Below are 26015 nucleotides of genomic sequence, written 5' to 3'. Positions count from 1 at the left end.
GACCACAGACAAAAACAGAACAACAATACGAAAAACGCACACAGTTGCACCACAGATGTTATGAATCAGTGCATAAGAGCAAACGGAGCATCAGCGATGAATCATCTTACTATGAAGCTGTTACATGAGCTGTTGTCATGAGTGCGTGAACTGAGGGATTACACACTGACATAAGCTGCTCTGACATCACATGTGATCACAGTGAGTGTGCGTCTATTCTCTGCCCAGGAGACCATGTCAGGGTTTTTTTCCCCCAGCCAAGCGACGAGGCAGTGCCTAGCTACCCCCGCTCCGATTCTCCAGTGTGGACAAAGGTCCAAGTGTTTGCCCCCATTGCTGCCCAGTGCGAGGGGCAGTCTCCAACATCTCTCCATCAGGTTTGCCTTTTTCTCCAACGCTGTTGTATTTGTCTGTCCGCCTCCTCAGACCCTGTACGCCAAGGCGCTGTACGACAACACGGCGGAGAGTCCTGACGAGTTGGGCTTCTGCAAGGGTGACGTGGTGACTGTCCTGCAGCGTTCGGTGCCTGGGAACATGGGCTGGTGGCGCTGTGTGCGGCAGGGGCAGGAGGGCCTGGCTCCGGCCAACCGCCTCACCCTTCTCCCAGCCTCTGAGAGCAGCGCGGCACACCCAGGGTATCTACCAGCCAGGACCCAGGGTATCTACCAGACCCCCAGAGCCCTGCGCACGCAAGACGCCAGCCCCACCTACGAGGTCATGGAACGTGTCTGCGACGAGACCGTCGTGCCCGTGAAACAAAGCCCTGCTGGGAAAACCAAGATAGGACCAGAGGTGCCCATGAGAAACGGACCTCCTCGCAGGGTAGGCACTGGCAGCTCCCGCCCAGAAGACCCCGCATCATTCTGCAGCAGAAACACATCAGGGCTGTTGTGTAAATGAAGCAAATTGTACATACTTGGAAATGTGGGCTCGGCTTCTCAAAAAAAAAAAAATCATAGTCTTAGATAGTGTTAAATGGGAGAGGGAGTGTTTAATGTGATACTCAAACACTCGAATATGATTGTTGCGTTGTGATGCTTTCGCAAAACGCAGCAGTGGTGTCGTCCCCCTGGGGGAGGCCGGCTAGCACTGCAGACAGAGGCCGTGCTGCGGTAGCGTAGAGGCCCAAAGCGCTAGCAGACTGAGGCCATGCTGTGGTACCATAGAGGCCCAAAGCGCTAGCAGACTGAGGCCACGCTGCGGTAGCGTAGAGGCCCAAAGCGCTAGCAGACTGAGGCCATGCTGTGGTACCATAGAGGCCCAAAGCGGTAGCAGACTGAGGCAGGGTCTCTGTCTCCCGGTCTCCATGGGGACAGGCATGCAGAACAGCACCTTTATAGGCCTGTAAAAGAGCAGAAAAGGCTTCAGACACCATTAACTACAACCAGCAGAGAGAGGGAGCGAGAAAGAAAAAGAGAGAGAGGGAGAGAGAGGTAAACTGCTGGTGGGGCACTGCAGGCTGGATGACCCACGTGTTACTGATTTCTCTCTGTGCTCCAGGGAGGAAATGTTTACCTTACCTACAGTAGTTCTCCACCATTTAAGGTCCATCATGGTTTTAATTAGTAAACTGAGTTAATTGGGTGGGCATGTCGAGATCAGAATGTCTGAGTTCGGCATGGTGACCGAAATAGCGTCCTCATGTGGTCAGCTACTTAAAACATATGGTGCAAACACTACTACTAAATCCCAGGGACATGAATGAAATGTGCATTTGGCTTTTGTGTGTTTTTTGCAGTTGGCTCACGCTGTGTCCAGTCCCAAGTTAGACGTGTATGATGTTCCGAGTCTCACGAGAGCACACTCCTTGACCACAGTGAGTGGCCTTCTGAAGTTATTGTGATGTGCAGGGTTATTTTTGAATTTCCCAGGACGTTTATACTTGATAATGCACAATGAAAAACATTTGAACACAATGATGAGTCACGTCAGCACACTTCTTTCTGTCTCGTGTTGACGTCTGTGTAACACAGACCTTTGTTGTGTGTTGTTGTTGATGAAAACAGATGCCATCACCTCAGCCTACGTCACAGAAGTTACCTGGTTTTCCTCAGAGTAGATATGAGGTCATGGACACCTTCAGGCTGGGTCAGACCACTGTATGTACACAGAGCACTTCACCAGAAGTAGCCTTATGCAGTTGCATTTGTAATATCTGTTTATATACACTAAAGAGGTTACCGATTTAACAAACGCAATATGCAGAACATGAGAAATACTGCAGTTCTAATCGTGTTAATTGGCAGTTCTAAGTTCTGTCCACGTCCCTTATGTTGACAGGTCTATGCTGTACCACCATCAGTTTCACAGGATCCCAATTATCACACCCCACCCCCTTCTACTGCCGAGGTACACGGGGCGGACACGTCCTGCACCCTGCCCCACCCGCCAAAATCCGAGTGGATCTACGATGTTCCCTTGGCATCCAAAGCCAACTTTGATAGATCCGGTTACCATAGCACCAGTAGGATTGTGGGCAAACCACGTGCCGACACCTTGCCAGCGACTCTCCGGCCTGCCATCTATGATATCCCGAAATTCAGCGTCAACGCACAGCAGAACTCGGACGGTATCTACGACATACCACCCAGAGCCAGGCTGAGAGAACCTCCTGTGGACGCAGCTGCTCAGAGGAGAAGTTTCGATGATTCTTACAGGACCTCCGAACCCCTGGAGTACCGAGGCAAGAGCGGCCCCTGCCCTGCGAGCAGTCTGCCCCGTGGGCGGCCCTCGTGGAACGTGAAGCCCAGCGTGGAGCCCAAGGGGCAGAAGACGAGAGGCCTGATCGTCCCGGCCAGCCAGCGGAGCTCCACGGCGTCCACCTCCTCAAGCGCCTCCAGCTCTTCCAGGAGCTCGTGCGACTCCCTCATGCTGAGCTCACCCTCCCCGGAGCCGCTGAGGGAGGTGGTGCTGTCCCCGGAGGAGGTGGCGCAGAGACTGCAGCAGCTCCAAGGTGCCGTGTGCCGGGCGGTGCCCACGCTCATGGACTACGTCAGCAGTCACTGGAGGTGCCGTGACCACCTGAGTCGGCACCTCCAGGAGATCCGCGTGGCGGCCGAGGACGTGGCCCACTCCGTCTCCAGCTTCCTGGACTTTGTGCTGGACGTCAGAGGCAACGCACAGAGGCTGACCGACTCCAACCTGCAGGCCCGGCTCCAGAAGCAGCTCTCCATCGTGGAGGATTCGGGCCTGATCCTGCAGCAGGCTTCGGACACTTTGGGAGGTCTGGGCTGGCCACTGGATGAGCTGGCGCTGGACCCAGATCAGTCGCAGGCCCCCGACCAGCTGGAGCGCTTCGTCATGGTGGCTCGCACGGTGCCCGAGGACGTGAAACGTCTGGTTTCCATCCTGAACGCTAATGGCAAGCTTCTCTTTCGAAACGCCTCTAAGGAACAAGAGCCAGTCAAGGACATCAGTCCCTCGGACACAAGCACGAGCTCCGGCAAGAAGGATGCATTATCAGAACCAGAGGGAGACGACAACGATTACGTACAACTCCAGGTAAGCAGGCTTCAGTTTAAAGGGCTAGAAAGATCAGACTGGATCTGCAGACCTCATTATTGAACAAAGCAAGACTCAGATTAGATACTGTATGTTTTCTTTGCCTTTAAAAAAAATCTGCTGTCATCTCATTAGACGAAGACAGAGTTTGAAGAGCAACATCGGATGAAAGAGAAAGATGAGAAGAAAACAGACGCAAATGGAGAGAATGAGAAAAAGCAGGTAATTACAGTCACCGTGACCCTGGAAACGAACACAATCAGCTCGTTTCTTATGACTCCAGTTTACATGTAGTCACTGAACAGCATTTTCTGGAGGTCAGTGACCTCATTTCATCAGCTCAGTTCCTCCAAATGCATGCTGGGAGGACTTCCTACTTGGAAGTGCTCTGAAGCTACACACAAATTTACGCAGCATGTAAAATCCTCTGCTCCTTGGTAATGGCCTGCTGCAAATTCCACAAGCATCTCAGAAAGAAGAATTTCCGTCTTGTTCCGTGCACACAAACTCACTTGACATTTGGTCTTTGTTAGGTTTCCAGACCACAGCCTGTGAACACCACCGGCAAAACCCAAATCACCAGGAGCTCCACGCTGGACCACTGCCGCCTGTACTTCGGAGCCTTGAAGAAGGCCATCGGCGTGTTCGTGAAGAGCCTGGAGGAGGACCAGCCCCCCGAGAAGTTCATCGGCCACAGCAAGCTGGTGATCATGGTGGGCCAGAGGCTCATGGACTCGCTGTGCAGTGAGTTCCAGGCCAGGCCAGACAGTCAGGAGATCCTGTGCAGGAGCAATCATCTGTGTGCTCTGCTGAAGCAGCTGGCCGTGGCCACCAAGAAGGCCGCCTTACACTTCCCCGATAAAGTGGCCGTGCAGGAAGTGCGGGACTTTGCCAAAGAGCTGTCAGTGTGGGTCCAGCAGTTCCGCCTGACGCTGGACATCTAAAACATTCAATGACTCTGCACGTGGTTTCAGTGTCCGGCAGAAGCAGCTCTCATGGGCACCTGTTCACATGCATGTCAATGACTTTCTGTCATATTGTTACTGCTAGGTCTGATACTTCCAACTGTAGTTGAATAGTCAGAAACATGTTGGGTTCTGCCACAGGTCGCCTGCAGGTGTAGCATCCAACCCGATTTTTAATAGGTGTGATGGGTACAGTTGCAAACCTAACCTCAGAATGACACACACACACACACACACACACACACACACACACACACACACACACACACACACACAAATGCACTTTTGTGATGTCAAATGTTATAGCTAGTATTTAGTGAGAAGAATTATGTATGTGCACCCTAGAAGAATAGCAGAGGGAAATACTATATGTAACTATTTTTGTAAATTTTTGATAATTAACTGTCTGAGCACTGTGTAAATATTTTCTTTAGATGCTGTCAAATGTCTTTCTTTTTTAGTTTTTAATCCTCATTGTTTCTTTACATACAGTATTTTGTAAAAAAAAAAAAAAACATTCTGCTTATTTTCAGCATATAATATTGTTTACATGATCAATTGTAGCATTATCAATAAAACTACTTTAAAAATGTGGAGGTTGTACTTAGGAAACCACAAGGAGAAACAGCGCCAGATTGCCCCGCAAGACCCACACAGCGTTGGTGCCCTCTGGCGTTTGTGGACTGCATTTCATTACTAATGCATTTTTCACAAATAAATAACAAACGTTTTCATGAGGTTTTAGGCCCCGTGGTATACTTTGCTTATTTAATAAACACGTGGTGTACACACACTAATGAAGAAGAACTAATGACTTCTTAGGAAGATATGATGCAAAGGAAATACGACACGTCACGGTCATTTCCCAGTCATTGCGATATATGATTTGCGCCGTCTTTTAGGACGCAACAGATTTCCAGTAACGTGCCGCGCATCGCCGTCGCAAGCTCCGCCCCGTACGCGGTACGTGCGCGTTACGTGCGCGCCGCCGCGCCGCGCTCGTTCACCCGCACGCCAGCCACTTCCACACCACAGACATGACTCCGTAGAGCTGCACATGGCGGCGCACAGCCATGAACCAAAAAAAGAGAAAGAAACAAAAACAACCACCCCAAAAGAAAAAAAAAATAACAAATGGATATGTGACGGTCCTATCTGATTAAATAGTGGATCTATCGGCTCCACCATCATCAATATTTGTTCAGTCCGGGTTTTCAGTGCAGGGAAAAGGCCGCCTGTAACTCCCCGTTTCTTATCTAATCTACGTTGTTTTTTAAATTATTCACAACCAGACGTTATTTGTTAGTTTCCCCCCCCAGACAGTCATGGGTGTTCAGGGTTTCCAGGAGTACATCGAGAAGCACTGCCCCAGCGCCGTGATGCCGGTGGAGCTCCAGAAACTGGCTCGGGGGAGCCTGGTGGGAGGCGGCAGGCAGAGAGCGCCTCACAGTCCGCTCCGGCTCCTCCTGGACGCCGAGAACTGCCTCCACCGGCTCTACGGCGGCTTCTACACCGACTGGGTCAGCGGCGGCCAGTGGAACCACATGCTCGGGTACCTGGCCGCCCTCGCCAAAGCCTGCTTCAACGGCAACATCGAGCTGCTGGTGTGCTTCAATGGCGCCCTGGAGAAGGGCCGTCTTCACGAGTGGGTCAAGCGGCAGGTGAACGAGAGGCAGACGGCACAGCAGATCGTCAGCCACGTCCAGAGCAAGGGGACCCCGCCGCCCAAGGTCTGGTTCCTGCCGCCGGTGTGCATGGCTCACTGCATCCGACTCGCCCTGCTCCGGTTCCGTGTCGGAGTAAGTATCGCGGAACTGCCGTCTCACTTCGCGCAAAGTTGCATGCGTCCAACTCTTGGACCACCATATTTTATAAGTGTTATAAGTACAAATGAAAGGTTACGAAAGCTCCAACATTGTACCCGTGAACTGGTAGCTCGCTAGCTTAAGTCATTTGCAGCTTCGTTGGCTTGTGAATGTTTTCACGGGGAAATGTCTGAAGTAAATGTCTTTATTTAGTGTAGGAAACCTGGTCTTGCATACATCTGTAGTCGGGGGAAGGTTCACTCTCCAGTCATACAACATGTCAAAAACCTTCCGCCAGCTGAAATAGCTCGCTAGCTGACATAGCCTCAAACCATGCCAGCAAATATTTGAATCGTCCCACATCCAGAGGCCCTTGTGGAAGCTGGAGTCTTTTCTAAAGGGGTTTAATATAAACAGACGCGTTCATTTAGAGTGTCACTTTAATTCATCATCCACGTCTTTGTGGACGATTAATTTTACAGAGTAAAGTTGCCTTCACTCAACGTTCTTATTTCTCTTCCACCCATCAGAAACCCCACTGACTTCAGAGATGCCAAAGGTTCTGGTACCTTTTGCGTTCACCTGGATAGATTGGTCCTTTACGCTTCTAAAGGTTGAATATTTTGGGGCTGACATGACAGTTGGTGTGTACCCTGAATACTCAGAGCCTGCTACCCCAAGTATAAATGAAAAATAAACAACACTGGAGATCCAAGATAGTGTGCAGACATAGTAGTATGGATTAGCTGTGTTGCCACGCCCTGTTCTTATTTTAATAGGCTACTCTCTGGATTTCTTATGTCGGGTGTTCAGGAAATGCTGACCCGTGATAGGCTACCTGCCTTGTCACTTCTGCTGAGATTTAGAGCAACAGTGCCAGCAGGTTCACGCTGAGGTCGTGGACCTTTTTCAAAACGCGTAGATGATGCACATAACTTGGAAGAATCCTGGGTCGTGAATTTAAAACCACTGTTATCACCTTAAAAGTGAAAGATTAAAGCCAAATATTCTAGATATTTTCTGACTAAACCAGTTGAACACAATTGCAGTCGGTGTAGATGACCGGTCTCAAATTATACCCAGTAAACAGGTGGCCTGAAAAACACTTGTTGTGCTGTCATGCAGTATTGACATGTTAAATACAGTTTTGGGAGCTCGGTGATTAAAATGCTGCAACAATTGTGCTTGTGTTCCAAATATAGACCTTCAATATCAATTCCACAGACATCTTTTTGTAGCGTGCAGGGCAACCATAAGTCAGCCATCTGCAGCTCCTGCTGATTCTGTCCGGGCTTGTCTGGACGTCCCACAGGTCGTCCAGAGTTTGGAGGACCATCACCAGGAGGTGCTGTCCTTGTGTAGAGAGAACGGCTTCCACGGGCTGATGGCGTACGACTCCGATTACGCGCTGTGTAACGTGCCCTGCTACTTCAGCGCCCACGCCCTGAAGCTGAGCCGCAACGGCAAGAGCCTGACCACCAGCCAGTACCTGATGCACGAGGTGGCCAAGCAGCTGGACCTCAACCCCAACCGCTTCATCATCTTCGCCTCCCTCTTAGGTGAGTTCCGCCCGCCGAGCCGGTCGACTCCGCGTGCTAAACGCGGCCGTGCTAACGGCGAGCGCCTGCTTTCTGCATCGTAGGTAATCACATTTTGCCCGACGAAGATCTGGCGGCCTTTCACTGGAGCTTGCTTGGCCCGGATCATCCGTTAGCTTCACTTAAGGTACGGTGAGCTTCTCGTAATATGCGCACGATTTTGTGTGTTCTTGCGAGAGTCAGTTGTGTGTGTTTCTCCCTCTTTAACACATGCTTGAGCTGTACTGCCCAACCCCCCCCCCCCCCCCCCCCGCTGCCTCTGTATGCACCCACAGATGTTTGCATGGTGATGCGTCTCTCGAAGGATTTATCCGAGCGAAAAATAAAGACCTCCATGCTCGTGAGAACCCCTCCCTCTCTAGCAAGCCGCATTGACCGGTTTCCTTGACGACTGGAGTAAAAGGAGGTCTGGTGAAGTAACTTGTTGGGAGCGTGTGAAATCACTTTGTCCTGCACACGGTGCAGACTGCAGGCGCTCCCCAGCCTGCCGCTTTAAAAAGCAGCTGGTTGTGTCGGGCTCTGAGAGGGAGGGACCTGTCAGGATGGGTCCCAGGGCCGGCGCCACGGGGGGGCGAATGGGGGCGTCGCCCCCTCAGGCGAGGTGTCCCGCCCCCTCAATGTAAATAATAAGACCCATTTATTTTACAGCAATCGCTACATGGCACCCCCTCGGCCGCTCATCAATCGTTACACGCCACCCCCCGCAGAACAAACAACTTACGTTCGCCACCCCGAAATTTACTGACGCCCCCTCACTGTATATGTTCTGGCGCCGGCCCTGATGGGTCCCCAGGGTCCAGGACAGCCTGCGTGTCCGGGGCCATCAGAGAGAGCAGGAACGGAGAATGTTCAGCTTAAATCCTCCATTACGTCTCCACCAGAGGAAACATGTTGGTTTTATGCTTTTTTTTGACGCGTTCTGCAGGTGTTTTTATTTTGTGTGTATTTTATATGTGTGTGTATTTTAAGTTTGTTTAAGAGGGTTAGGGTTAGTGTGCAGGGTGTTGTGTTTTGGAATGAGGCCCTTTACTGGAGGTGTGATGGGTGGTGTGTTTTGGAGTGAGGAGGTGCTGGAGGTTTGATGGGTGGTGTGTTTTGGAGTGAGGAGGTGCTGGAGGTTTGATGGGTATTGTGTTTTGGATGTAGGGCCGTTTGCTGGAGTTGTGATGGGTATTGTGTTTTGGACGTAGGGCCCTAGCTAGAGGTGTGATGGGTAGTGTGTTTTGGATGTAGGGCCCTAGCTAGAGGTGTGATGGGTAGTGTGTTTTGGATGTAGGGCCCTAGCTAGAGGTGTGATGGGTGGTGTGTTTTGGATGTAGGGCCCTAGCTGGAAGTGTGATGGGTGGTGTGTTTTGGATGTAGGGCCCTAGCTAGAGGTGTGATGGGTAGTGTGTTTTGGATGTAGGGCCCTAGCTAGAGGTGTGATGGGTAGTGTGTTTTGGATGTAGGGCCCTAGCTAGAGGTGTGATGGGTAGTGTGTTTTAGACGTAGGGCCCTAGCTAGAGGTGTGATGGGTAGTGTGTTTTGGATGTAGGGCCCTAGCTAGAGGTGTGATGGGTGGTGTGTTTTGGATGTAGGGCCCTAGCTAGAGGTGTGATGGGTGGTGTGTTTTGGATGTAGGGCCCTAGCTAGAGGTGTGATGGGTGGTGTGTTTTGGATGTAGGGCCCTAGCTAGAGGTGTGATGGGTAGTGTGTTTTGGATGTAGGGCCCTAGCTAGAGGTGTGATGGGTATTGTGTTTTGGATGTAGGGCCCTAGCTAGAGGTGTGATGGGTATTGTGTTTTGGATGTAGGGCCCTAGCTAGAGGTGTGATGGGTGGTGTGTTTTGGATGTAGGGCCCTAGCTAGAGGTGTGATGGGTGGTGTGTTTTGGCGCAGGTCCGTGCGCACCAACTCGTGCTCCCACCCTGCGATGTCGTGATAAGGGCTGTGGCAGACTACGTTCGCAACCTGCAGGACGTCGACGACCTCGAAGCCATTGCTAAAGACATTTTCAAGCACTCCCAGGTGAGCTGCTGGACTGTGGCTTCGTCATGTTTTTAGTGTCGAATAAACATTTTATTTGTTGATTTGCACTTTTATTTTCATCTTTGCAGTCCAGGACTGATGACAAATTTGTACGCTTCAAGAAGGCCGTGGACTATTACGCGTCCGCCAGTGAGGCCTGCTCTTCTCCTTATGTAGGTAAGCAGCCACACGTGCCACTTCCGTAGTCCCAGTTTGCCCCACGCCTGCTTTCTGATTCTCGTCTTCCCACGTGGCTCACGTGCAGCTCCTGCACCTGCCTGGCTGAGGTCACGTCTGGCCTGACGGCCAAGCCCGGAGCCTCTGAGCCACCTCCCTGTCTCAGACCTCTCGGTGGTGCCTGAGATTTTCCCGCTCAGCCTAGTGCTCGGGTGCACTTAGGAAAGTCTGGCACACCCTGCGCATACAAATGGGCTTCCCCAGAAAAGCCTCTTGCATGGCTTGTTCCTCAGTGTCAATAGTTTGTGGAAGGGTTTCAATGGAGGAGTTATCCCAGCAGTGCTACTGCACTCCTCACACCTCTAATGCAGTCTGTGCTTTTGTTGTTTTGTCTACTATTTGTTGCAGTTATAGTTTCACCTAGTGCTGGGCGGTATGTACAAAATTCTATATCACGGAATTTTTCTAAATTATATCGGTTTCACGGTATTTGACGTGTTTTTCCCCCCATGCATGATGTGTTAACTGCACTGAATGCGAAAATAATTACTGCAGTACAGTGGTTAAGACCACTGTTCCACTGTTAGAAAAATGTCTCCACCTAAGTATTACATGTAATAAAGATTTGCATGGCCCCAAACGATCAGTTTTCAAATGGTAGCACTAAAGTAGTGAATGAATCATATAGCATGACAGTTGCAGTAAAAATGCAAAACGTTTTATTTAAAACATTTTTCAGACAGCATCAAAGCTGTAGGTTTATACAATTTATGTGAACCAGCTACACGTAATATTATTAATTTCACACCATTTTTGTTTATAACAAATAAGAGGTATTTAGACATAAACTAGGCAAGGCTGTTTGTCAATGGTTGTATTGTACTGAAAAGTCCCAAATATCTTACCTTTAAATAACATAATATTTAAACAAATAATAACAGTGGTCGAAAACTGGGGAGACGGTACAATCACTTTTAATGTGATAAAAAGCTAATTATTTAGAATCATTTTGACCATACAGTGGGGAAAATAAGTATTTAGTCAGTCACCAATTGTGCAAGTTCTCCCACTTAAAAAGATGAGAGGCCTGTAATTGACATCATAGGTAGACCTCAACTATGAGAGACAAAATGTAAAAAAAAATTGAGAAAATCATTTTGTCTGACTTTTAAAGAATTTATTTGCAAATAATGGTGGAAAATAAGTATTTGGTCACCTACAAACAAGCAAGATTTCTGGCTGTCACAGACCTGTAACTTCTTTTTTAAGAAGCTCCTCTTTCCCCCACTCATTACCTGTATTAATGGCACCTGTTTGAAGTTGTTAACAGTATAAAAGACACCTGCCCACAACCTCAGTCACACTCCAAACTCCACTATGGTGAAGACGAAAGAGCTGTCGGAGGACACCAGAAACCGAATTGTAGACCTGCACCAGGCTGGGAAGACTGAATCTGCAATAGGCAAGCAGCTTGGTGTGAAGAAATCTACTGTGGGAGCAATAATCAGAAAATGGAAGACCTACAAGACCACTACTAATCTCCCTTGATCTGGGGCTCCATGCAAGATCTCAGCCTGTGGGTTCAAAATGATCACAAGAACGGTGAGGAAAAATCCCAGAACCACAAGGGGGGATCTAGTGAATGACCTGCAGAAAGCTGAGACCAACGTTACAAAGGCTACCATCAGCAACACACTACGACGCCAGGGACTCGGATCTTGCAGTGCCAGACGTGTCCCCCTGCTTAAGCCAGTCCATATCCAGGCACGTCTGAAGTTTGCTAGAGAGCATTTGGATGTTCCAGAAGAGTATTGGGAGAATGTCATATGGTCAGATGAAACCAAAGTAGAACTATTTGGTAAAAACACAACTCGTCGTGTTTGGAGGACAGTGAATGCTGAGTTGCATCCAAAGAACACCATACCAACTGTGAAGCATGGGGGTGGCAACATCATGCTTTGGGGCTGTTTCTCTGCAAAGGGACCAGGAAGACTGGTCCGTGTACATGAAAGAATGAATGGGGCCATGTATTGTGAGATTTTGGGTGCAAACCTCCTTCCATCAGCAAGGGCAATGAAGATGAAACGTGGCTGGGTCTTTCAGCATGACAATGATCCCAAGCACAATGCCAGGGCAACAAAGGAGTGGCTTCGTAAGAAACATTTCAAAGTCCTGGAGTGGCCTAGCCAGTCTCCCGATCTCAACCCCATCGAAAACCTTTGGAGGGAGTTAAAAGTCCGTGTTGCCCGCCGACAGTCCCAAAACATCACTGCTCTAGAGGAGATCTGCATGGAGGAATGGGCCAACATACCAGCAACAGTGTGTGCCAACCTTGTGAAGACTTACAGAAAACCAACAGAGGATATACAACAAAGTATTGAGATGAACTTTTGTTATTGACCAAATACTTATTTTCCACCATTATTTGCAAATAAATTCTTTAAAAGTCAGACAAAATGATTTTCTCAATTTTTTTTTCACATTTTGTCTCTCATAGTTGAGGTCTACCCATGATGTCAATTACCGGCCTCTCTCATCTTTTTAAGTGGGAGAACTTGCACAATTGGTGACTGACTAAATACTTATTTTCCCCACTGTATGTGTATTTGTATAAATATGTAACTTTATTAAGCTGAAGATGCTGGAAAATATTGAAAATAGACCTTGAAAGTGCCATACAAGTGCTTGAATTCCACCTTGAAAAGGTGTACGAACCCTGCAAACATAACATAGCGCAAAACACAGTTCTGAAGAGCGGAACGCGCAAAGATACAAAAATCAAAGGTGCACGAGCTTGCGAAGCGATAGCGGAGCCACCGCGATTGCGTCATTTTTGCCGTGCAGACCCTCGCGCCAGTCGCGACGCGTCAAGTATAAGCAGCTTTATGGTGGTGCAGCAGACTGCTCGTTATCACCAGCCGCAACATCTTTTGCTTGAGAGCATTTGCAGTAAGTGACTGTTCGGTCCACGTCTGACCTTTAAAACCCTAAGTACTTCCTGACAACAAACACGGCTCCTTTCTTTGGCAAAAGTTCCTTTGGGACATCATCTTTTACTTCAATGTTTGGTAGAATTCAGAACGTCCCTCGTTTTCAGCAAGCTAGATTTGAGCTTCGTTGCATGTGTGCTTAGCGGCACAGCAATGAAAAGCGTCTCTTGAGAAACAATTAACGACCGTGCTGCGTTCCAGACACGTGAAGGCTATTTAAGTCGGTGTGGCCGGTATATGTAAAATTCTTATGATAACAAAAATAAACCGGTATATCGCCCAGCACTAGTTTCACCTAGTTACCCTGACCGTTTGCCTCTCTGTGGGTGTATGTATGAGTCAGCGGCTTACATCATATCCTGCCGTGCCAGCCCATGTTGTCACTAGTCACATGACCCTTGGCAAACAGCGGTTTTTTTCAGTCCGTTCAGGCATGTGAAGGGTTAAAGAGACGTAAGACATCAGTGTGGTGAAACCTAGTAGCTGTTATTTTAAGAAGATTTGAGACACTCACCAAGTGTTTTCTTACAAACTCTTGAAGTCGTAGTCAAAGGTGGGGATACGTGCTGGGTTTTTTTTGTTTTGTGTTGTACCATTTGAATATTTTTGGTTGAAAACACTTTAAAACGTGTTTCTAAGAAAATTATCAACACTGATTCATTCATCCATATGTCCAGCTTTTTCCCAAGCTGTGGCTTTAATCATTCATTCATCCATCCATCCATTCATTCATCCATTCATTCATTCATCCATCCAGCTACTCCCCAAGCTGTGGATTACGCTTGGTGCTTTAGTCTCTGGGTTCTGTTGTGTATGTAGACAGCTGTCTTTTTGGCCTTATTGTTTTCTTATATTTCATATTATTTTTTAAAACCATCCATCCATTCTCATCCGCTTATCCGGGTCCAGGTCCTGGGGGCAGAAAATATGTAAACTAGTAACACTAAAACTGTGTGTGTCCAAACAATGTACTTTTACCCCTGCATTAACTGGCCACCTGCTGTCTTACAGATGTATTTCATAACTGCTATGAACAGCTAGTCATTGGTCGGTTGGTGACCAGAGGGCCGCAGGATTGGATGTTGTCGTGGTGACTCATTCTGGCAGTGACACTGTGCGTGCACAGTCTTGTGCACTGTCTTGTGTCAGTCAGGCACAGACGTTTTATTTTGTTTTATTTTGATTTGAAGCACACGGCAGTGTCACTGCTGGGTTGACTGTGGTTTGCCACCTCAAAATATACATCAGTCCTGTGGTCTTAAAATAACCATTGATGAGGCACTTATTGTTGCTGTGAATATTATTGTTGCAATCTGAAATCTGAAGATTCTGAAATCTGAAACTTTTTTCTTAATTTATATTTCATTTTCTTCACGCTTATTGGGCTTTACCCAGGGGCGTTTCTATAACGCTTTGTTTATTTTTAATCCTATCTGAAGAGTTTAATGCAAAGTCATGATGATGAGGAAAATAACCCTTCATCTGCTCGCTGGGATTCGGTGCTTCTGTCCTACTGGCTTATGAACAGACGTCTTGATCAGCTTCCCACTGGGTGGATGTGAGGTTTGGAGGAAGAGCCCTGGTGGAACTGCTAATGGTGGCGTTTTACTGCTCTAAACTGGGTCATTATCAGTGTTTGCACATCTTGGCTTGAGGTGTGCGATTTTAAACCGTGCGTGAGAAAAGGATCTTGAGCACTGAGGTGCGAACAGTGTGATCTCGCCCAGTTGAAGATTGTGTGTGAGAGAGGGTGGCTTCCTGCTTCTTCTGTGGGAGAACTGGGTCCTATTTGGTATTCTAGTACCCCAGTTGTGTGTGTGTGTGTGTGTGTGTGTGTGTGTGTGTGTGTGTGTGTGTGTGTGTGTGTGTGTGTGCAGTCAGACCAAAGCGACTCGGTGTCCCTGCAGCTGTGTCACACTACACACCGTCACAGATGCTCAGCATTCCACAGCCCTCCTTCACACTGCAGCCAGGGGTAAGTGCCACACTGCCCCCTAGGGGCAGCACCTCACCCTCTCCCACTCCATGCTGACCCACTCACTGACCATTAGGAAGCCACCACCTCCTTCTTCTTTCCTATCTCCCCCTCCCACCCCTCCTTAGGTCCAGCAGAACTCCTCGGGGCCCGGACCGGTGCCGGCTGAGCCTGGACCGCCGCCTGCGACTAAAGGTCCTTCGGATCAGAACAGCTTCAGCAACATTCCGCACGAAGGCAAATCCCACACGCCCCTGTACGAGAGAGCGTCGCCCATCCACCCGCCCCACGCCGAGGTGGCCTTCTTCAACGCCTCGTCCAACTCCTCCTCCTCGGAGAACGAGGAGACCACAGGACCCACTGCCAAGTAAGTAACCAAGGGAGGCCAAAGTCCGTGTTAAGCCCCACCAGGAAGAGCAACTATCTAGAGCCATCTAGAGTTTTACTCAATGTCAAAGATCAAACAGCTAAGCACAATGTTTATTTTTTTTGTGTGCGTGTGTATTGTTTTGTTTTTAGCTGTTTGAGTGTCGTTCGATGCCGTCATGGTGTTCCTTCCTCTTTCAGCCATATAAGTGACCATAAGGAATGGGACAAGCAAGGAAATCGTTCCAGCGTTCCAGACGACCTGGTGGAGCGAACCAAAGTGTGTAACGTAGCAGCAGACGTGCTCATTCTCCACCTCGTCTACATGCCTTATGTCACCATCTTCTCCCACCCCTCCTCCAGTCTGATCCTTCCGTCACCTCCTCTGGGGGTCAAGGCCTGGAAGTCGGAGGTCACCACGGGGTCAACGCCCGAATCCCGTCCCTGCTCTCGATGCCAACCAGGAACCACATGGACATCACGACCCCTCCCCTCCCCGCGGTGGCCGCCGAGGTCCTGCGCGTGGCCGAACACAGACACAGAAGAGGCCTCATGTATCCTTACGTCTACCACGTGCTCACCAAGGTCTGCTCCTGCTCACACAGACCTGCTTTGGCCTACGTTTCTCACACAGGAATCATCTCACCGCATGCTGATACCAGTCGTCATTTGAAGGGCTGCACAATATGTCACCGATTAATCGATAACACGATACTAGTCGCGGCAACATCTCGTAAAAACGTGTTTTTACGAGTCACTGTATTAACGTGCACCATATGTAAAAACATTTCGAAGTTTTTACTACTTTATGTATCTCGGAGCATGTCTGTACGGTAATGCTGCCATGTAATGGCGCTGGTCTGGATCGGGCTGGTCTGGATCCGACCGGTCTTGCTTCCCCTGCTCTCTGACGCTGGTCCCTCTCCCCAACACCAGGGTGAGATCAAGTTATCGGTCACCATCGAAGACGAAGCCAACCATGAGCTGCCGTCCGCGGTGCAGCTCTTTCGGCCCGTCCGCCAGTACGTTTACGGCGTGCTGTTCAGCCTGGCCGAGGCCAAGAAGAAGGCGGAGCGGCTCGCCATGAGGAGGAACCGCCTCCCTGAATGTGAGCTTCAGCATTAAACCCCTCCCCCCTCTGTTCTCCACCTACAACTTCTCAAGTTACCTTAGAGATATGCAAATGTCGTTCATTATAATACACACCCTCACTGGTCTAGATAGTAGATATATCAGCTAAATACAGTGCTCGGTAGATCAGTGTGCCTCCATTGTTAGATGTGCAATGAGGACTAATGGGACACTGAAGGCTTGAAGAGGTGTGGACAGGCTACCATCTGATTGGCTGCAGGCATAATGGATTTGCATATTAGGGCAGTGTCAAAGCAGAGGTTGGCAGGATAAATGCATGAGTGTGCCGCAGGTGTATGCTCATGGTGGCTATTGTGTGAGCTTTGACTTGCAGTCCTAAACCCCGCCCTCACCCTTGTGGGAGGGGCTGTAGAATGCTTAAATGTGGCAATGGTGCCAGGTTATTTTCGGTTACCTCAACGACATTTCCACATGAAACATTCCTCTTTAGGCAGGAACGATATTGAATACTTCAGCTAAATAAAGGCACATTGCAGAGTGGTGAAGGAGCGTTTCCGCAAAAAATCAAGAGGCCTCTTGAGCGCTGTCAAAGTGACGTTCAGGCAGGCAGTAGACCCTCGGTGTCTCTCCACGCGGAAGGTTGAAGCGTAGCGTGTGCAGCGCCCGCGTCGTGAGGAAGCTCCTGCGTAGAGTTACCTAACCCCACTGACCTGATCACTCCGTCCACAGACGAGCCCGTGGTGATAAAGGAGTGGGCTGCGTACAAGGGCAAATCCCCCCACACGCCGGAGCTGGTGGAGGCGCTGGCCTTCCGCGAGTGGACCTGCCCCAACCTGAAGAAGCTGTGGCTGGGCAAGGCCGTGGAGGACAAGAACCGCCGCATGCGGGCGTTCCTGGCCTGCATGAGGTCAGACACGCCCGCCATGCTCAACCCTGCCAACGTGCCCACTCCTCTCATGGTGCTGTGCTGCGTGCTCCGGTGAGAGCACACACACACACACACACACACACACACACACACACACACACACACACAGACACACAGACACACACACACAGACACACACACACAGACACACACACACAGACACAGACACACACACACAGACACACACACACAGACACACACACACAGACACACACACACAGACACACACAGAGACAGAGAGAGAGAGAGAGAGAGACACACACATACACTCACCCATGCGCGCGCACACACACACACACACACACACTCACTCACTCACACTCACACGCACAAGACACACACACACACACACACACACACACTTGCTCACTCATGCCCTCACACACAGACACATTCACACACACAGACACACACACACAGTGGGTCCTGAGTGTGTGGGGTGGGTGTTTGGAAAGGGGTGGGGGGGGTTCTATTTTGAGGGGTGGATAATCCCCCCCCCCCCCCCCCCCAACGTCCACTGGAAAACACATGATCTGATCAGTATTATTTGGGTTGCCAGTTTTCTACTTTTCACTCAAGCATGTCAGCGAATATCTGTGTAGCCAGTCCTCATCATTTGCTGCTCCTTTAAGTTTAGACCTGGACTCACAGTCACAATGTCATGTAGATCCTCTTTTTAACGGTGACTACGCTTATTGACACCAAGTTTTTTTTTTGCCTGTGTCTAGGCAACCAGTCCTTAGCAACAGACACAAATAATCTCCTGAATGTTTTCTTGTTGTTGTTGTTTGATCTGCCTCAGGTTTATGTTACAGTGGCCAGGAGTGAGAATTTTACGTCGTAGTGAGCTCGACGCGTTCCTAGCTCAGGCCGTTTCTCCTAAACTCTATGACCCTGACCAGCTGCAGGAACTGAAGGTGATTGGCCGATCACTGCTGTCTGCGGAATGTCCTGGGAAGGCACGCCGGGCGAGCGCGTAGACCCCGCCCAGTCTTACACCTCGGGTTGGGTCAGGTGTAAAGCACCAGGACTCGCCTGCCGCAGTCCCAGGACACTCCGCGTGTTATTAGGAGACGGAGCGCTGGTGGTGCTGGGTGTAGCCTCTGCAGACGCGTGCTGGCTGTGCTTGTGAACGCGCTTCATCTCTTCGCTGCTTGTACATAAACGGCAGACTGCTTGGTGCGGGTGCACGTGTGGATGGCTTAACGGTTGTAAGTGGGTTTTATTGGAGGCGTCCTTTGATTTTGTCTCCTCCCGTTGGTCAGTTTATCCCCTCAGTGACGGTCCTGTTTGTGTGTGCGCAGGGACACCTCCAGAATACCAGCCATCCACACTAGCTGTGTGCTTTTGTCCATGTGTGTGTCTGTGTGTTGGCTCTATAGCTCTGTGGCTGCTCTGTGGCTGCTGTAGTCTGCCTATATGGGATGCGGGGTGGGTGGGTGGTTGGGTGTGGGTGTGTGTGCGTGCGCTGCTTTCTGCCTGCTCCTGCTTGCTTCCTGCAGCTCTATTGCCTGAGTGGGCCGCTCTGTAATCCTGGCTGTGCTGACAAAGATCCCACACTGAGTTCAGTTTCCTCTGCCCTGTGTGTGTGTGTGTGTGTGTGTGTGTGTGTGTGTGTGTGTGTGTGTGTGTGTGTGTGTGTGTGCGCGTGCGCGTGCGCGTGTGCGTGTGCGCGTGCGCGTGCGTGCGTGCGTGCGTGCGTGCGTGCGTGCGTGCGTGCGTGCGTGCGTGCGTGTGTGCGTGCGTGTGTGTGCGCGCGTGTGTGCGCGTGCGCGTGCGCGTGTGTGTGTGCGTGTGTGTGTGTGCGTGTGCGTGTGTGTGCTCTCCAGATTGATAACCTGGACCCGCGGGGCTTGCAGCTGGCTGCTCTGTTCATGAGCGGGGTGGACATGGCTGTGTTTGCCAACGACGTGTGCGGTCAGCCCCTCCCCTGGGAGCACTGCTGTCCCTGGATGTACTTCGATGGGAAGCTCCTTCACAGCAAGCTGATCCACGCCACGCGAGACAAAGCCCAGCTCATTGACCTCTGTGACGGTCAGGTACAGGCTCCTCCCACCCTCCCTGACCCCGCCCACACGACTGAGTGTACAGCTTAGCGTAAGCCCATGCCACCAACAGGATGTAGTTTAAGGACCAGTAGTACTGGGACCGTTGTGCAGTGGTAAACCCAAAAACAAGCTGATGATTGGCTGCTAGCGAACCGCCCCCCTGTGCTCGCCCCCTCGCTCTGGGGCCCGCGGGTCGGCTCTGGGCCATGTGGAGGTAGCGAGGTCCTGCTCTCCTTCCCCATCTCGTTGTCTCTCCGCAGGCTGAGCAGGTGGCCAAGGTGGAGAAGATGCGTGAGAGTATCCTGGAGGGGCTGAACCTGTCCCGCCTCCCTCACCCCCTGCCCTTCCCGCCCCCTCCGCCGCACGCCATGCCTTTCTACCCCCCCAACAGCACATTCTACCCCCCGCCGCCCCTGCCTCCTCCACCAGGGCGGGGCAGAGCCATGCCAGGTAAACCCTTGCCGTACACCTGATGGAGGTAGCAGCTGGTTTGATTGGTGGTGGTGGATGTTGTGATGATGGTGGTTGTGATGATGGTGGTGGTTGTGATGATGGTGGTGGTGGTGATGATGATGATGGTGGTTGTGATGATGGTGGTGATGATGATGATGGTGGTTGTGGTGGTGGTGGTTGTGATGATGATTGTGGTGGTGGTGGTTGTTGTGATGATGGTGGTTGTGATGGTGGTGGTGGTTGTGATGATGGTGGTGGTGATGATGATAATGGTGGTGGTTGTGGTGATGGTGGTGGTTATGGTGGTTGTGGTGGTTGTGATGATGATGGTGGTGGTTGTGATTAGGGATGCACCGAAAATTCGGCCACTGAAAATTTTCGGCCGAAATGGCTTAAATTTGCATTTTCGGTTTTCGGCCGAAATACTTTCATCACCGAAACAACACGGCCGAAACAATGTGCTGTGATGACGCAAGCAAAAATCGCCACCTGCACGCGCTTATTTGGATAAAGCTAGCAAAAAAAATTTCCATTGATGGCGCCAAGGCAAAAGGACATTACACCAAAAATTATGGAACTCGTTGCCTTAGACGATCAGCCGTTCTCTGTCGTAGGGATTTCGTAGGCTAATAGAGCACATTGAGCCCCGTTATGTTTTGCCGAGCAGACGACATTTCTCAGAAGTGTGTTTACCTGAGCTGTTTAATGTTGTTGCAACTCACGTCACGTTTTTATGAGAGAATTTATATTTATCTTTCAGGCCAGTCAGTTATAATTAAATTTAACTCGTATAAAATACATATATTTATCCTCTCAGATAAAAACGGTCTGCAAGCGAGTTTAATTTAATTAGTGGTCGGCCATTGTCAGCGGTATCGCCATTAACGGCCCACCACTAATTTTACTTTATAATATGCATTACTGTAATGTCAGTGCTAAATAAATATTTTCAAATCAAATTTTGTAGTTGATTTATTCTTTGAATAGCAATGCCTTGATTTTAGTGAGGTTAGCCATAAATCCAATGTTACTAATAATTGGCATAATGTATTTCGGTTAGGGTTGCAGCGGTAACCGGTTTCACGGTATACCACGGTATTAAAATGCACGGTTATCATACCGTGTGCGTTTGCTTATTACCGGTAAAAAGCAAGCCAGCGGAGAAACTGACCCGCGCATGCGCAACTCCGCTCCGGTTCAGCTACTAAGCACACAGCAGTGAGAATGGCAGAAAGTGCATCAGACTTAACAAATTTTTTAACAAAAAAAAAGCTTAACTAAAATCAGCGGCGAAAATGACGTAATCGCGGTGGCTCCGCCGGTGAGCGCGGGTCTCGCGCGCTGTCGATTCGCGAGGTCGTGCACGTCTCGAATTTTGTAACTTTGCGCGCGTCGCGCCTCAGCGCAATGAACAAAGTCATGTTTGCAGGGTTCATACACCTTTATAAGGTGGAATTAAAGCACTTGTACGTAACTTTAAAGGTCCGTTTCAATATTTCCCAGCACCTTAAACTTAATTAAGTTAAATATTTATACATATACTCAAAATAATTCGCTTTTTATTAAATTATTTAATGGTTGTTTATTTTCAAAACGCCCAGTCTTAACGTCTTCACGTTCTCTCGTGTTTCGTCCTGGAATTACAAGAGGCTCGTATTTGTTAACGTAATACAAAAGAACTGTGCCGAGTCGCGCGCTACGGTCACTAGTGAAAGTGTAAATCCATAGATTTTTAAGGTCCTTGCTTTCACTGGATGTGAAAGATGCCATTAATTTACATGCGTTCATTTTCAAAATTTTACGTGCCTGTTTTTCATATGTTAAAACCAGACTCGGTGTGAAAGCCTTAAAATAGAAATCTCTATTGTGAGGGTCATGTCAGAAATAAATCCTCTCTTTCTGCAGTATCTGGTTATATTCTAACTTGGCAGTACAACGGACGTTTACAACAGTTGTTGATCAGACACTGACCCAGGTTGAGTTTATCAGATATTAAATAATTTAAACTTAAATAATTGTACTGAAATCCATGATTTAGGTTTATCTAATTTTGCAGTATTTATTTAAACATGTGTACAGCTTATTTTTTTAAAGGAGACATTTTGTATACAATAGTTCCAGGTTTCTACAATAAATAGTTAATTGAACAAAAAAAACTTGTAATTTCTTTAAGGGTCAGTGTATCTTTTAATAATATACAAACTAACTGTGATACCGTGATAACCGTGATACCGCGGTATTTTCTGAGACGGTTATCATACCGTGAAAATCTCATACCGTTGCAACCCTAATTTCGGTGTTTCGGTTTTCGGCTTTCGACCTTGGTTTCCTCATTTTCGGTTTTCGGTTTCGGCTAAGAATTTTCATTTCGGTGCATCCCTAGTTGTGATGATGATGGTGGTGGTGGTTGTGATGATGATGGTTGTGGTGGTGGTGATGGTGGTGGTGGTTGTGGTGGTTGTGGTGATGGTGATTATGGTGGTTGTGGTCATGGTGGTGGTTGTGGTGGTGGTGGTGGTTGTGGTGATGGTGGTGGTGGTGGTTGTGGTGATGGTGGTGGTTGTGTTTGTGGTGGTGGTTGTGGTGATGGTATGTTTTTTTTCCCAAATCAAAAGCAATGCAATGCCAGTAGCAAATAAAGCAAGTTAAAAGCATGTGTTCTATAATAGATACGTTACTATTATTAATAAATTCCCAAATTCAGCATTACTGATGGAGACAGTGCTGTGTCTAAAGGTTCACAGTAATGAAATATGTGCTGTGTCAGGAGGAGTGTTAGTGAGGAACATTCAGGCTGTTGTAGAAGAATCGTAGGAATTTGCATGTACACAAACAGTCATTAGCAGTATTAGTGTATTCCTAATCTAAAGCCCACAAGAATAACTGACAAGCCAAATGAAGTCATGTTAATTGGTTATGGACGATACACCTTGAGAGCCTCTGAGCAACATTTCAAATTATATTTGCCACTCTAAATTTCAGTTTACGCACTAATGTTCATGGACTGTAATGACTACATGAAAGTAGTGTCACCCTGGTGTGTATACAGCATACAATACCGTAGACATCTAGAGGAAGGTTTTGCTGGCTGGTTATCTGTACATCTGTTGGGTCAGTATGGAAAGGAGTTTAGGCAATGCTATTACTGTCATTACTAAAGGGTGTGTGTGTGTGTGTTTGAGTGTAGGACTCCAGGTCATCCCACCACAGGGAGGCAAGTTGGAGATCGCAGGCACAGTGGTGGGGCATTGGGCGGGCAGTCGTCGAGGAAGAGGACGAGGCTCCTCCCCCATCCAGGTGGTGTCAGTCGGTGGACCAACCAGAGGGTGAGTCTGCGTGAGGAGGACAACATGTTCATTTCAAGAGTGAACGTCAGAGGAACCCTGTAGCAAACGAATGTCTGGAAATAAACCAGAACTATTCTTTGTTTTTTGAGCAGACGACCAAGAGGAGTGATTTCAACCCCTGTTTTGAGGTCCTTTGGCCGGGGTAGCAGCTACCACACCAGAGGTTTCAAGAGTCCTGGATTATACCAGGTTAGTCAAACTCGTCTTTACTCTTCGTGCCAGATTTAATTGCTCCCTATTTTCAGTCAAAGATCTAGAGTTTGTTTGTTCATGCCTCCTGTAACCAGATCGCTCTAGATAACAGACAGCACCAGTTGTACATTCACAGAAATGCCGCAATCCTGAAAACAGATTTTAAAAATGAAAAAAGGCCACAATCTTTTCAGACTAGGGCTCCATATGCCGCCTCCGCCTGTGATGTGGGGAAAGACCGCAGGAAGATCAGGGTGGAGATCAAGACACCCAGCGAGGGTCCTGAAACGGCCGAGGATGGGGCAGAGGTACCACGGCTCAACGGGACCTCAGTGGACAGCAGGACTCCCCTCCAACCTGAAAGTGCCTTTAGCAAAGCCTCCAAAATGTGCAATATTAACCCTCATTTAAATGCACTAAATGCAGACAGCGAGTGCCTCAGGGATGAAGCTCTGAGTGCAGCTGTCTTAAAAACAGAAGAGTAAAACTATTTTTCTAGAGGGGGAAGAATGGTTGAAGGTTGAAGGAAATCTAGAGAGATTGAAAGTCTACAGTCATGTACCTGTTTTTCCTTTCAGAAAAATAATTGAGGACTTGCTGTGTGAAATTTTAGAAAATCCCTCTGACGTCAGCGAGATAGTTACGAGTAATGCTAATATTTCTCAGTAACTAAATAAAATAATGGACATGAACTATACCGGTTTCTTAGAGAACAGGACCAGTATCAGGGAGATCATTGACTATCTCCTCACTGAAATTTACCTGTTTCAAACTGATTACACAAAACGTTTTATTTCATGCTTGCTTGAATTGCCGATAACATTAATTTGACAGTCGTTTCGTACTCATAGTTTCAGATGTTCTACCAGTGTTCGGCACTGTAGATGTTCGCCATTGTAATTGGATTTATTTTGCCACAGTTGATGTATCTGTTTTAGTTCAATTTTTTTAAGAAGTAAAGTTCACAACTGAAAAAGAGAGAAGCAGGAATATATATCTCATTTGGATCATCAATGTGGGCTTTCTCGTGCTAATAACGTGCAGAATCGTTGGAGAAATAAGTAACTAGCCTAAGTACAGCTGTCTAAGTTCTGATGATCTCAGCATTATTCATTAGCATTGTGTGACGGGGGGTGAAATATCCAGAAACACAAAAGTCACAGAAGATGCCAACGGTTACAACGGTTACAGTCACCCGTGTTTTCTTTGTCCGTCAGTACCATGCATCTGTGATCGATCAGTGTGGTTTCTTGATCAAGTGTAGAACAGTACGTTTTCAGCAACTTTTCTGCATGGTTCACAGTAAAAAAAAAAAAAAACTAAAACGTGTGTAGTTATGCATGTTGTCCTTTTTATTCCATCTCCACGAGTACGGTGCCCATCTGCAAAATAAAATTAAAAAAGGCTAAGAATCAATAATAGTCCTATAAAAGGTGTTAACTGTTAGTAACTGATTTGCTCACTAACCTTAATTTTTTTGTGGTTATTGACCTATGTTGCATTTTTAAGAAATCAGATGTTCTCTAGGCTCTTTATAGTTCTAACCCTGTTGTATTCATCCACCTCTGTATCCATTACTGTACTTAGTTGGTTCTCCATATTACCAAACCATCTCTTGGGCGGGGGAAAAAAATCTCAAAAAAGCTTTAAATCTTTCAGATGACCCACCCCTCTAGCTGGAAACAAGTCAGCAAAATGTATAACCCTCCCATTTGAGACTTTAGCATAAGCAGGTAAAACCTTTACTCATTTTGGTGTTGTAGTGTTTTCAGAGCTTATTGTACTTCTGGACAATAATCATTACTTAAAATTTTACATCTATTCCTAATGCTTTTTGTTGCGCATTAGTGATCAGATTTATGGTGTATTCCCCAGCCCGCGAGACTAAATAGGTTACCTTAATGTAAGTTAATCGGAGTTTCTCCTAACTCATGATGTAAAAGAATGATCTGGTGGAAGTGAGAGACTGTCAATAGATTGCGCTGTAATGTATTTGAAGGAAACTGAATGCAACTTACAATGCTTAATAAAGGTCTTTATTCTTTTAGTATATCTTTCCCTGTGTATGGGTGAGTTTTTCACGCGTCGTTTATTGTGTAGTGAGGTATCCTTTACCTTCGTTAGTTAAAGATCTGCGTTTTCTCAATTTAAGGCTAACGTTGACTAGTGACGTAATTTCTAAAAGGTCGCGTGCCGACTACCGGAGGTCGCGCTGATCGCTTTTACGCGGGCACGAATGGTCACGGTCTCCGTAGCGTGAATAAGTCCTGGTCCCGTGTGACGTCATGCCTATGACACCAGATTAAAAGACGCTGAGACAACTCGATGAAGGAGAGCGATGCCATTCGTGAAGTTGCATCCCGACTTTTACACGGTCCAAACTGTCGCATAAGTTTTGCTCATAGGCAAAGTCACGCCCCCGACTCTCAAACTCATGGCGTGATAAAACCATTTTTTTTATTTTGTGATTTTTTCATGTAGATGAAAAACAATGTTTTCCCCAATATATAGTTCAATATACAAAATTACTTAAAATTTCTTAAAATATATTTATAAATATTTATAATGTATT

The 26015-nt window shown here is 48.0% G+C and overlaps 2 protein-coding genes across 5 annotated transcripts in view; both read left to right on the top strand.

Annotated features, from left to right (window-relative positions):
* Nucleotides 1–5174, top strand: part of cass4 (Cas scaffold protein family member 4) — a 12403-nt gene extending 7229 nt beyond the window's left edge. For all 3 annotated transcript variants that reach the window (XM_077007670.1, XM_077007671.1, XM_077007672.1), the window contains exons 2-7: nt 427–822; nt 1739–1816; nt 2007–2099; nt 2281–3501; nt 3637–3723; nt 4035–5174. In XM_077007670.1, the coding sequence (XP_076863785.1) occupies nt 427–822; nt 1739–1816; nt 2007–2099; nt 2281–3501; nt 3637–3723; nt 4035–4445 (2286 nt within the window). In that variant the 3' untranslated portion in view covers nt 4446–5174. The remainder of the gene's footprint in view (nt 1–426; nt 823–1738; nt 1817–2006; nt 2100–2280; nt 3502–3636; nt 3724–4034) is intronic.
* Nucleotides 5175–5467: 293 nt separating this feature from the next.
* Nucleotides 5468–24810, top strand: LOC143515606 (constitutive coactivator of PPAR-gamma-like protein 1 homolog). Of its 2 annotated transcripts, none has more exons than XM_077007668.1 (17): nt 5468–6265; nt 7584–7830; nt 7914–7996; nt 9747–9875; nt 9965–10052; nt 14920–15017; nt 15146–15384; nt 15585–15663; nt 15747–15968; nt 16320–16491; nt 17205–17454; nt 18206–18320; nt 19233–19442; nt 19712–19901; nt 23092–23230; nt 23344–23440; nt 23638–24810. In XM_077007668.1, the coding sequence occupies exons 1-17, from the start codon at nt 5792–5794 to the stop codon at nt 23926–23928; spliced, it is 3123 nt and encodes a 1040-aa protein (XP_076863783.1). In that variant the 5' UTR covers nt 5468–5791; the 3' UTR covers nt 23929–24810. The 2 variants fall into 2 exon arrangements, with proteins under 2 accessions (XP_076863783.1, XP_076863784.1); XM_077007669.1 differs by having other exon boundaries at nt 23622–23759.
* The last annotated feature ends 1205 nt before the right edge of the window (nt 24811–26015 follow it).

The sequence above is a fragment of the Brachyhypopomus gauderio genome, chromosome 1, assembly GCF_052324685.1.
Source record: "Brachyhypopomus gauderio isolate BG-103 chromosome 1, BGAUD_0.2, whole genome shotgun sequence".
In the NCBI taxonomy this organism is placed as follows: Eukaryota; Metazoa; Chordata; class Actinopteri; order Gymnotiformes; family Hypopomidae; genus Brachyhypopomus; species Brachyhypopomus gauderio.
The sequence above is the reverse complement of the archived record's forward strand: the minus strand, read 5'-3'. Positions and strand labels throughout refer to the sequence as shown.